This window comes from Ciconia boyciana, chromosome 7 (assembly GCF_034638445.1).
Source record: "Ciconia boyciana chromosome 7, ASM3463844v1, whole genome shotgun sequence".
Classification (NCBI taxonomy): Eukaryota; Metazoa; Chordata; class Aves; order Ciconiiformes; family Ciconiidae; genus Ciconia; species Ciconia boyciana.
In genome coordinates this window covers 21,935,419-21,948,019 of record NC_132940.1, presented here as the reverse complement: position 1 = coordinate 21,948,019, position 12,601 = coordinate 21,935,419, and the positions used below count along the sequence as shown (strand labels likewise).

Sequence of the window (12,601 nt, the reverse complement as noted above, 5' to 3'; positions counted from 1 at the left end):
TCTTATCTAGACAGCTCTTTAAGCTCAAATGGTAAGCAATTGATTGGACTTGTGTCTGTTATATAAAATTGGCATCTGATTTTTAAGTGAAGAAATAACTACGTACTAGCCCCACATAACCTGAGGTTATCTGAAAGCTAATACTGAGGTCCGTGGGCCTGCTTTGTAATCTTTCAGCACAGACAGAATTCAAGCCATAGTAATTTAAACAGTCTACCACGCTGTGATATGTTGCAGAAGGAGAATATTTCACCAAATGTATGACTACAGCAAGTATTTGTTTTAAAAGATAATTTTCATCTCTTCCTCATCTTCATGCCTTGGAACAAATTCCTGATTTCTCAGTGCCACATCACTTTCAGTCCCAGGCCTCCTTTCAACCAGTTTTTGCATTCTACCACCAAGTTAAACATGAGCAGGAAGAGCAGGGAGATGATGAAAGAGTGGTTTGCACTAGAATGCTACGAAGCTAAAATTCAGACTGGCAAATCTTCTTTTGCTATATAGCAATCAGTGCACCTAATTCAACATTTACAGTTGAATCATCACCAAATGCTGCTACCAGAAATTCGAAGTCCTTACTTAATGTTTGTCGTATTGATATCATCAGATCTTTTGGTTAGCCATGAACTTGAGCTTAGGATTGCTGATCAGAAGTAGCTTGCCCATAACTGGGCAGCAGCTCCTATGTGAACTCACAGGAGCTAGGAATTACTGCTGTATGCTGAGGCAAACTGCTGCTGCTGCCTAGCTTTTTAGAGTATCTTACCTCTGCACGAACCACTAGCTCTCCATTCCAGCTGGATTCTCGTTGGTGGAGGAATTACTGTCTCATACAGTAGTGCAGTATTGATATTTTGCCTCTGAGTATGTCAGGGACATATTTCTTGGATCACTGCAGGTCCTGTGCAGCAGGTTCCCCCAAAGTTTGGAACTTCCGTGGAGGTACCGGCTTGCACAGAGACTACGTACTAACCTGTCTCTGCAGGAGGCAGCTTTCCATAGCATCCCTGGACTGGGTCACTTTGCACCTCGCTTGATGTTCCCCTGTGCTCATCAAGTGAGGATTGCGGCTTATAGGACTTGAAAGCTGGTATGAAACAATCTTCTCTCTCTCTTATTCTTCTCACAACTCTCCTATGTTGGGTATGCCTTTTATGAGCTCCATTACAGTCTGACCAGTTTATTAGCTTTTGAAAGTCTCTGCAAGCATTTAGGTGAGACTTGCTAAACTGAGAGCTAAAATCCATGCAAGCATTCCTACCGAGCATACTCAAACATCACCACAGGGTTCCCCCACAGGGGTACTGGGCATGTACTAACTAGCATGTTGCTACAACTAACAGCCCATCTGTTGCTACAACTATTGCCCATCATGCATCATCCCTACAGAACGATTGCTTGTGCTTGAACTCAGAGCAACCACAAAACCCACAGACATACCAGGTCTGAACAAAGAATGCGTTTGTAAGCCGTGAAGAAGACAGATTGAGAGCTTCTGAGGAAAAGGTAAAAAGCTGGAAATGGGTTGTCTGTGAAAGGACCTCTGAGATGACATGAAAAAGAGTGGGAAAATTTGTTCCTAGTCTGAGTGAAAGGAAAGAGGAAAAAGCCTGTGGGGCAGAGGTGGAACTGAGATTGGCTAGCAAACAAACTGATCAGTGTATGGAGGAGCATTGTACTAGATTTCAATTAATCTTGTAGTTTAACATTACGAATTGTGTAATCAGGTCTAAAGTGCCTTAAACTTGCAGGTCAATGCTTTTGCCAGCAAGCTCTTTGCTCCCCGTGAAATGGAATAATAGGATCTCATCACATCTCGCTGATGTAATAAAATTAATAATTTTAAAAAGCACCACGGAAATGGTGAAAAATATAGAAAACTCAATAAAGTTAATAATTCAGTACTTTTATCAGATAAAACTTCAATAGTGTGCATCGGACAAAGCGATGACCCGCATCCCTTGAAGTGGGTAAAATGATTTTACTCCAGTCCTTTATCCATTGATTTAATTGTGCTGTGCACTTGATTAAGTGGAGACTCTTTCAGAAAAGTAGCAGGTTGTCATTGTATCATAGCACCTATACAAATAGACCTGGCACAAACTGATATCAGGGAACCAAACTTAATTCTTTCATTTCAGATAAGAAAGGAAGTATTTTTTTTTTTAAATTCTCTTTAAGTCAAAGTTGACGCACATTTTGGTAGAAAGCTGTTGTGTGCGTACTTCAGCTGGTGATGTGTCAGAATAGAGATACAAAAAGAAAGTAGGTTTCTGTATAGTCAACAGTGGAAAACTTTATTTTACTTAGTGGCTAATGCCACCAGGTGGCTAGTTAGTATAATTGACTGAAAGCTGTAAAATGCATTTTTCTTTTATCTCTAGGTAAACAAGTATTTTCGTATGAATATGTTTCCAGGTGTGAATTTTTATGTGTGACATAAAAAAAAAAAAAAAATAGTGCAAGTAGAAAGGGCTGATTAGTAGAGAGGAATAAAGACCAGAGAGAAGCATACATAAAAAGAATGTTTCTAGAGACCAGTGGCATACATTTATCTAGTTTGTAGGTTAACAGTAAGTCGGTTGGTAAATCAGATAAATGTGAAACAGTGCCAAAGCTCAAGGGAAAAGAATTAATTAACTATGGAGATAAATATGTCATCCTACATTGTGACTTTTATAATCATTTATTCCCTTTTAGATGGTTAGGATTGTTTCAATGACTCAACATTCCCCTCTCTTTGGGGAAAAAAAGCATATGTAAATTTCTTTGGTAGGAAAAATTCTTCCTAGGATAATGTTATTGTTATTATTTCCCTAATACATATTTAGCTAAGATGATAACGCTGAAAAGCTTGAAAAATGCTGAAGTCTAGTCTTGTACGTGTAGGATACACAAGAGGGAGATGAATACATATAGGTGTCAGGACTGTTATCTTCATAGGAAGACCAATCTCCTGCATGTATTCGGCCAAATCTAAATGCACTTTTTCAAACACCAACCGCATGTCAATATGTCAGAATAGAAAACAGTAGTAACAAAAACTTCTTAGATCCAAGTTATCCATCATCAAAACAACCTGATAGGGATGCAGCCTTTTTGCACATCACTTGGTTTGAACTCAAGTGTAATTTTACTGTGATAATCTTGCCAGTAACATAGAGCAACCATTTGTCTAGTGGACACATATGAAACTTGAGCAAGGGTTGACCTTATAAAATACCACAGTTTTGCTGTATAGTTAGCTTAATACCTAAGAAGAAAATTGATTACAAGGAACCACATAATAACACAGGTTCTCTTCAGACCTAGCTTCAATGGCTTATTGTTTTCCATATTACTTTGGGCTTAAAAAATAGCATAGCTATCAATATATGCCTTGGATTCACAATATTTAACTTCCAAAATTATATATATTTTACTTAATTGTTTCCTTGGTTGTTAAGCAACAGAAATTCCCCAGCATGCAGTCTCCGTTTTGAAATTGCTGTTGCTTTCAAAATTATAAGCTTTCACTTCCTTCCTTGAGGTCCTGTAACAAACTATACAAAAAAAGTCATCAGCTTCTTTTCATGTTAGATGTTATGTTGTTCATTTGCCACTTGACGTCGTCATCTTCTGACATAGTTCAATAGTAGATTACATGACTTTATCTCTCTTCAAGCTTGCAGTAAGATTAAAAACCAACCCCCAGCCCTCTATGTCTCTAACTGATCATTTGGTTAAGCTAGAAACTTCTGCTTTGCAATAAATACAGAATTATTATGAATACACTAACAGAACTATAATTGCAGTACACTTTACAAAGAAGATGCATCTGCAGGCTTTGTATAGTTCATATATCCTAATGCATTTTATTTCCTTGAAACAACTTGGATATTGAAACTTAACAAATTAGCATGCAATACTCTTTCATAGAAATATTTTCATTAAGGCTGTAGAACTGTTGATTATTAATTTTTTTTTAAGGACACTAGTATGTTTGAAAAGAGTCCTTCCAGACAGATTGATGGTTGTCTATGCAGAAGGAGTATGGGTACTTGTACTCAGTAGTAATTGTTTTTTCCTGGTTTTCTTGCTTTATAGCTCTTTGTCAATAGCTAACACCTTCTGAAATAAAAGAAGCTATAAAATGAGAAGCAAATTAGTATGCCCTCCCTTACCTACTTTACCTTTCACAGATAAATGAATCTATTTTCTTAAACTCTGATTATAGTTTCCAACAGGATTGTTGCTTGCATTTTCATCCTTCCCTGTGGGTCTTAATGAGGAAATTAGTTCCATATATTCTTATATTTATAACAATGTTTCAGAAGTATAGACCCCATTCTGTCAATGGGCCAAGACCCTAAAATAAGATCTTAAAAAATATTTGGTTATTAATTCCTACTACAATCTGTGTAAATTATGAACCTAAATATTGTCAAGAATATTGGTTGCTGTGATCACCAGAGTTTTCATACTGTAAATGTATTTATGTTAGTATTTGTCATACTAATAATGTATCTGCAAGGAAGGCTGTTTTTAATCAGCATGAATTAATTAGAAACACACAAGCACTTGAAGCGTGTATGTACTTGGGCTTACAATTTTATCAAATTCTTTCATATTTTGGGAACTTTATGAATGGCTGTTGTAAATGGAATGTTTTTTTTTTTTCCCCAGCTCGGGGGAAATATCCATACTTAATTTTAAGCTATTGATTATGTGTTATGTTTCTTCAGTTGGTGTACACTTAGTGAGATCTCAGCTTCCCAGTGACTTCCATGAGCAAGATAATACAACTGTAACAGTCAAAGCATTTGTCTGATCAGGCAAAGTAGTTCATTATTGTTTTTCAAGTTAAATGTATCTTACAATATGCTGTTACAGAGTACCTCTAAGGTTAATGCTGCTTTTATGGAAACTGAGAAAGCAGTAGAACACTAACAGAGCATTTGCAAATTTGCTATATTTTAGTAGATAGTACTTTTTAAGAAAATGTGACTAAATTAATAGTATTGAGATCACTAGAACTGCTCAGACCTACTAATAAGCAACTGAATTACCAGAGCCCTCCAGTCAAGGTGATTGTTAACACAAACACAAGATTTCTGATCTGTGTGAGGGCAAAATTCCCATTGGATTTTTATTAAATAATTGTCTTTTTGTGCCGCCTTGATTTGTGAGCAATTGAGGACTTGGAATAAACCAAAGAAAAACAGAACTCTGAGAAGCCTGGGTAAGTAACCGCAGTTTCTGCCAGCAAAACCCCAGTTACAGCCAGTACTTATTTGTTTTCTCGATAAGAAAAACCTGGTTTTGCAAGCCTGTGTATGTGAACACCTTCAGGCATACGAATAGCAGCGCAAATGAGCTCTGTAAGCTTTTACAAGGACAATCTCTCAGTAAAACCCATGGAGCAAGACTCTGCTTGCAAAACCGGGACACTCATCGACACCTGCGACGTTTGGAGGCCGCAAAGAAATTACGTGTCCTTAACGCGTTTCACAGGACCCCAGTTCTTCTGGGGATTCACGCTGGGCAGCCACTTAGTTGAGAACACGGAGCGCTTCTAACGTGCCGTTTCGCTTGCCTACAGGCGCACCCGCCGGCAGGGTAGCCGTCCCCGGCAGCGGCCGAGCCCCGCTCTCGGCAGCGGCCGAGCCCCGCTCTCGGCAGCGGCCTCACGCCCGCTGGCTGCGCTCGCCGCCCGTCCCGCCCTTCTCCTGCGCCTCCTCAGCCGCTGCTCGGCGGGAGACCGTATCGGGGCCGCCCCCCGCAGCCAGAAAGGCGAGCGCTGCCGCGGGGGGAGTCTCGAGCAGAGACAGGGGGCGGGCCGGCCCGCCTGCCGCTTCTCCCCTGCCCTTTTCTGCGGGAGCAGTGTCAGAGAGCAGAGCGCGGGGCTGGTTGGAGCGAGGCTGGTGCGCGGCGGGTGGGGCTGTCGTAGAGAAGCTGCTGGAGCTCCAGAGCGCTTTAGGTTAAACTGACGCCAGTGAGTGCTCAAAGTGTAGGTACTGCAGGGTTTTTTGAAAACTACGTATGCTTAATAGAATGTCTACAGCAGCTATGAAGCAAATTAAAATCTAGTGAAGCTTTTAAAGCACCTTGTTAGCTGCTGCCTTTCATGCAAGTATTTCTGAATTGCTTTAGAGATAACTCTTAAGCCTGCTTGCCTTAATGAGTAAAGGTAAGCGATGGCTTATTTTAGCTGGAAGCCACGCCAACCATGTTCCTCTTGCATCTTGTTTGCTTCTTAATGTTATGTGAATATTACTTTCTTATTTTATTTCTTCATTAATGTGCATAGGAGATGGCTGTATAGTAACTGTTATGGTAAATGTGCTGATCCTGTAGCTGGATTTGCTTGTTCGGGTAACAAACCACGTCATTTTTTGGTCAGCCTGCAACTTTGGTTTCTTCATACAGCTAAAAGTTTGCAAGGTTGGGGCCTTAAAAGATTACATGCAGAGCAGCTGCCCAACAGAAAGTTAAATAATCAAAGTAAACACTGAACAGGGCAGAATCCTTGCCTCTTGTTCATTCTTGGTGGGATATATGGAAAAAAGACAGACTTACATAGTCCTTTGTAAGATTGCTTACCCCTCTTCTAAAAGAAATGTCTCTTTGATAAGGAGTAAATGTATAACAAGCTTTAAAATAATGCTGCAAATTTGTACCAACTTGTGCTTTGAGGAAGAAGGTATCAAAAGTTGTAGTTTGGTTTTTTTTTTCCCCCTTAACTGCACCAGAAGATAATTAAAATAATTACTTAATATGCAACTCTCTAAGGTCTGTGGAAGTACATGTCAGACAAAGCAAAGGAAGCTGCAGGGGTGCTTCATTACAACTTCAAATGTTTCAGCTGAAGTGTAGGGTCTTACAGGCTTAGCTTGGGAAGCAGTATAAAATGCATGCCTGAAGTAAAGAATGCTCTTATAAATGTTTTCTTTTTTGTGTGTGTACTGTTTCTTCTTTCAGACAAACTTCCTTTGATCCTGGGTATGATAAAGGTTAATACTGTTAGATGCAAGTCAAATAGAGGAGGTTACAATGTAATATGAGTTGTCTTACTATAAGTAGAAAGCCAATGGCAATTTTACTCAGATGTGGTCACTGTAGCAGAAGGACTGGCCGTAAGGTAAGTACCTCCCTTTAAACTGTTACAAAAATTCATTTTGAAACACACAGGCCTTGAAGTTCTCTTTGGATGTTTCCTGTATAGAAAGACCAAAAGGCTGAGGTGTGTATGTTTTGTCATCTTGTGGGCATGGGGGGATGTGTGTGTGTTTGTATTTTAAAAATAATGAGTTAGTGTGAATGTGAACACTACTTGTTTTCTGCCCTTGCTCAATCCAGCTGTTGTGATATAAATTAATCTAAGCTCTTTTTCTGAACTCAGAGGAAAGGTGACTCTTGGATAGCAAGGCTGTCCGCTTTTGCTTTGTAAGAATATATTTCTAAAGAGAGATGCCACGAACACCTTCTGTTAATATAGCTTATTCTCCTTTAGATGGCTTTTTCCTTTTCTGCTTGCCCTCTTGTCTGATGGTGCTCAGGAGAAAAGTTCTGGCTGTGATACTTTTTTAACCTTTGAATTGGCAATAAGTTTGCCTTGCCCCTGCTCTCATCTCCTCTTCCTCTCTGAAACTAGTTTTAGATTTCGTACTCTGTGGCTAATGAAGTTCTGTTAAACAGCTGAAAGAAAGTTTCTGTGAAGAGATCCTGAGTTTGTGTGTGAACATTGTGCTCTTGAGGAATTAGGGTACCAGGGCTTTCTTAGCTGTTGATACCTGCAGGGACTGTAGGAGGTTTTTTCAACACAGGAAGGGAGTAACTTGCTGCTCTCTATTTATCCAAATCCAGTTACTGTAAGATTGTGAGATGTAATCAGGAGAATAAATTCCTATGTATGCTAAATATCATGAAAAGATTCCCACTAAATTTTGGTATGGTTGGTTCAGACTTTTAAAGATTCTGTTCCTAAAATTATAGCACTCATTTTTTTCCAACCATTTCTTATTCTTTCCTCCTCCCTCCTTAGGAGCAGAAGGAGATGACTCCTGAATGAATGGGATGATAAATTCTAAATATTCAGACAAGTGTAGTTGTATTGCATTGAAACTTTACAGAAGCTGGTAGCTATTATTATGAGTAAACCTGTATTTCTCTTTGCAGTCTGCCTTGCCAGGCAGAATCACTTGAGGTTAAGCCACAGATAATTGCTTTGGCCTTTAACCATTAATGTTTGAATTGTCACAGAGGTGTTCTTGTCTTGTCATGGTCCATCATAAGTATGAAGAATGCTAGCTACTTCATATCCATTCATACTAACCAAAATGGTTGTTTCTAGTTCACTTTTTCAGGAATAGCTGTTGTAGGTTCTCAGTGAGGTTTTTTTGGCTGCCTCTTATTAAAAATAACTGTTCTGCATCCCAAATCCCAGTTGGAATAACTGGCCAAGCATAGAGTACCTTTGGGACCCCTGTTCTGATTTTTTTTTTACATGACTTTCCTATAAATTTCTGGTGGGTTGTATGCAATATAAGTTCCCAAAAAATAGTGCTCTAACAAAAAGCTCTATTTCTGTCTTGAGTTCTGACCTGCCCAGCAAACATCTAAAATAACTTGGTAGTATGGCTCAAGAAATGCTTGACTGAAACTTTGGGTTACTTCAGAAGTCATCTGTTAGTATTGAGTAGTGTCTGTATGAAATGGAATTTTACAGTTATAATCAAGTTCCATATGAAATATTAATTGACATTCCGGTTACTCGGCTTCCTTGGAAAAGCTTAACTTCTTTCTAAAGCATTTTGCCCAAGTTTAGGCAAGGGTGATGAGAAGATGACTGTCACTCTGTATTTTTTGGCTTTCTATTAATTAGAGGGCTGTATTATAAATGGCTTCAAGTACACAATTCTCTTCCTCCCTCCCTCCGCCCCAAGAGTGAGATGATATTTGAAACACCATTAGAATTACAAGTAATGACGAAGTTTCTTTGAACAAACTTGTTCTGAAATTTTCTTTCCTGCCAGGGGTTGTGAGTTATGTATTATACTGAAGATTTAAGTAGGGAGGGAATAACAAATTTTCAGTCATGCTTCAAACTAGTAAGTATTGAAGTATTTTTTCCATTCTAAATAAAGGTATGAAACATAATGGTTTCAATAACTGTTTTATACTGTAATGGTGTGGTATGCGTTAGTATCTCTATCTGTAGAGAAAGGACTCGTGGATCTTATGCTGTCTTTGGTCATGTATAACATATTGAAAAGTCTGTGTATAGTACAAGACTCAGTAAAATCAACAATCAATGCTGTGTGATTGTGTTCTGACTATGGAGCTAGTATGCTCTGTAGCACATCCTTGTAACCTTGACTGGGGCATTTACTGATGCATGCTACCACATGGTGTGCAGCTGGCATGCAGGCAGGATAGAGGAAGGAGATTATATGTATTGTCAGGCCCTTGGTTAACACAAGCATTTCAGTGTAATGCATTTATCTTGGAAAACAAGTCACTGGACAGTGCAGAAATCCTTAAACTCCCTGTTGTTCTTCCAGGCTGTTCAAACAATAGTAAGTTAACAAAAATGCTGGAGAATTGCCAGTTGAGAAATGCTGCAGGAATTAGCTTCTATGTTTTTTAACATCAGTGTGCTTCAGTCCTGAAGACAATTATTCCTATTCCTCTTTAGTACAGGGAACTTGACTACTAATTCGTAGGCTGTCACCACTGAGTTGTATTTCAAAGGGTTATAAATAAGCCACTATGGCTGAAGCTTCTTAATATAACTTGCAAGCAAAATCTGTCAAGAAGGACAAATCTACAATTTATAATAAGTTATGGTGGAAACTGAGAGTATTTTCAAATGCTATAGGTAATAGCATGCTGTTCCACAGCTTATACACCTCAAAACTTGAGTTAACATAGATTCTCATTTTGAATCTAGCTTTAGTGGCAATACTTGGTGATTTAAGGTTTTGATGCAGTTTGTTATGTTGTTCTTATCTAGAAGAGATGATCTTGCAGAGATCTGCTGATTCATCTTTATTAGAATGCAATTTAACTGTGGTTTTTTTTTAATTCAGCCATGTTTCTGGGAGGAGTAGAATAAGAGAGTGAGTAACAGTTCTGTAGAATATGACAGCTTTGATCAGTCTCTCAGGTCCTTCTTGATACAGGTGGGAACTGTTTTTATTTTTACTTTATTCTTTTAAAGGCATTTATTCTTTTGTGGTGAGATTAAGCATGATTCGCATATCACACTTCAGCTTTCCTGAACATAACCTCTCTGTAACAAATTATTTCCATGCCATTAATCCTAATGCTTTTTGTTCAGGGTTGTACTTATGTATGTAGTTGTGAGATTTAGTTGTCTTCCTCTGTTTTTCCTGCAAAGGGGAATATCAGAAAAAAGTCACATATTCTACAGTTTATTGTACACTCACTTATTACAAACCTTGATTCCTTTACCTCTGTGTGTGATTAGTTAAAATTTTAAAGCTAGTTACTCCTCTAATTCTAAATAACTGTTCTGCATTGTGGTACATACGACATGCTAAATGTCTAAAAATGCAGTCATTCCTGTCAATATCACTTGGAGGGAAATAACGCTATCATGGCTGTAGAAATCTAATCAGAGAGAAGAGGAAACCATGTAATCTTACAGAAGAAGAGGTCACTGTTTCATATAGGAGTGACTTGTTGCTTGCCAGTGGCTGACTCTTTTTGTCTGGTTGGTTGGGTTTTTTTGCTTAGCAAAACAGATGATCTCTTGTGCAAATACTTGGCTGAGGATGGATATAATTGCTTATTGATCTTCAGCCTGAGTATAAAGATACTTTTTCTTGTCCCTTCTCAGAATTGCTTATTGCTGATTCATCAGTTTAATTAGGTATCTTCCCTAGGTGTGTTTTTAATATTGTTCATTTTTGAACTACTAATGATGCGTGCTCAGCTTTGCAGACTAACTCACTTTTTCCTTCTCTTGGCCAGACTGTCATATTCATGAGGCCATGCCATAATGTTTCGTGCTCTTGTAATAGGTACTTTTTTTAGAGCTGAAGGAGACATCTTAACCTGCTTGTATGAGGAAGTTCTGGGCATCTCTTGGATTTCCCCTCTTCCTTCTCATATATTCAGATTTTGTGTCCTTGTCTTTCTTGCTCATTATGATTGGTGTGAGGCTTGTTTTGAACAGGTCTTGGCTGAAGGCCGGGGGTGCGTGTGCATGTTGCAAAAGGGGGTGGGGAGGCACAGCAAGATCCTAGCTGAATTGGGGGCAGCAGATGAGTGATGGTAAACTTCTGTTTTTGGCTTTTCCAAACTACAATTGTAAATATGAATTTCTACTGTGTTATACAAAGGGTTTTACTATGGTATTTGAGTTAAAGTCCAGAGTTCTTTAATCTGAAATTAAGGAATAATTTCTTAAAGTTTGACTTCTCTAGAATGTTGACCTATTGTACTGTTTTGTCTATAGTAACACTTTAGGACATATTTTCCTAAAAATACAAAAAGAATCTTTAACCACAGAATGATTGATGTTATAAGAGCACTTCCCATCTTCCCTCTGCCTCTTTTACTGTGTAAGTGGAGAACGTAGAGTGCTGCAGCATATTTCCAGATTAAAGGAGGAAAGGGATTTCTCAAGGCAACTGAGTAAATGTTGTTTGAGGAAGGCTAAATTTTAATATAGAATTTACTATTCTTTATAGAATCTAGCCCTCATTGTTGAACGTGCATAGAGAAGACTACTCTTCTACAGTTAACCCTGTTTAAAAAAGGAAAAATGTTTTAAAAAATTGCTCTTCAGTACAGTACTTCTTTCAGATTTGGGCCTTTTTCATTCTTTTTGTCTCTGCTTCTTCCTCTTTCTCTTCTGCCAGCTTTTGAGTCAGTTGAGTCTGCCAAAGAATATTTCTTGTTTCGTTTTAAATCCCTACCACATCCTCTGCTATTTAAACTAGAATACTAACCTACTCTTTTTCTTGTCTCTGTGGTATGCAGCCTTATCTCTTCTGGCAGCAACTTGTTTTGAAGATTTCACTGGTACATATAAAAGCTGCTTTAATGCCACCATTGTACTGAACCTTAGTTTTTAACTTCCTATAGGCTTCCTTAACTTATGAATAAAATCACGTTGATGTAGATTTGTTATAGTTTGGAGAAGCATTGGAACTAGAAGGAAAGGCTTACTTTAGCTAGAAGTTAAAGATATTATCATAATGTTATCTTGAATATTTGGGAGGAGGAGTTGAGTGTTGTTTTTTATCTAGTTCCTGAAATGTAACTGTTCAACCCCCTCTCCCCTCTGATTTTCTTCTATTTACTAGTGTAAAGTTGCCAAGGAGCTCTTACGTTGAAGTACAAATGTAGCATTGCCCTGCATATTGTGGATTTTTAGCACTGAATGTATGAGAACTTTGGAAAAGTTAATATTGATGACTCTTAGAGAGTGTGCAAGACTAACGACATGCCTTGTCTTCATTTGACTGCTTTTTAGGTATCAGAGTTCAGTCTGAAATGGCTCTGTGCCTTTCTTATCTTCATTTCCATGTGTGCTGTCAGGGAACTTCATAACCTGATATTTCTTATCACTTGGTGCAAAATGGGC

General features: G+C 38.4%; 1 protein-coding gene across 15 annotated transcripts in view; it reads left to right on the top strand.

Annotated features, from left to right (window-relative positions):
• The window catches only part of FRRS1 (ferric chelate reductase 1), a 71,679-nt gene that overhangs the window by 4,488 nt on the left and 54,590 nt on the right, over positions 1-12,601 (top strand). For 6 of the 15 annotated variants that reach the window (XR_012043290.1, XR_012043289.1, XR_012043288.1 and 3 more), the window contains exons 1-2: positions 5,818-5,992; positions 6,964-7,123. The exons of 1 other annotated variant lie outside the window; for it this stretch is intronic. Coding sequence is in view for 4 of the 14 variants with exons in the window: in XM_072866720.1 (XP_072722821.1) it covers positions 7,043-7,123 (81 nt within the window). In the remaining 10 variants the exon portion in view is untranslated. Of the gene's footprint in view, positions 1-5,814; positions 5,997-6,963; positions 7,124-10,082; positions 10,167-12,601 lie in introns of those variants that run through there. 8 more of the 15 variants (XM_072866730.1, XM_072866729.1, XM_072866723.1 and 5 more) reach the window with 8 other exon arrangements.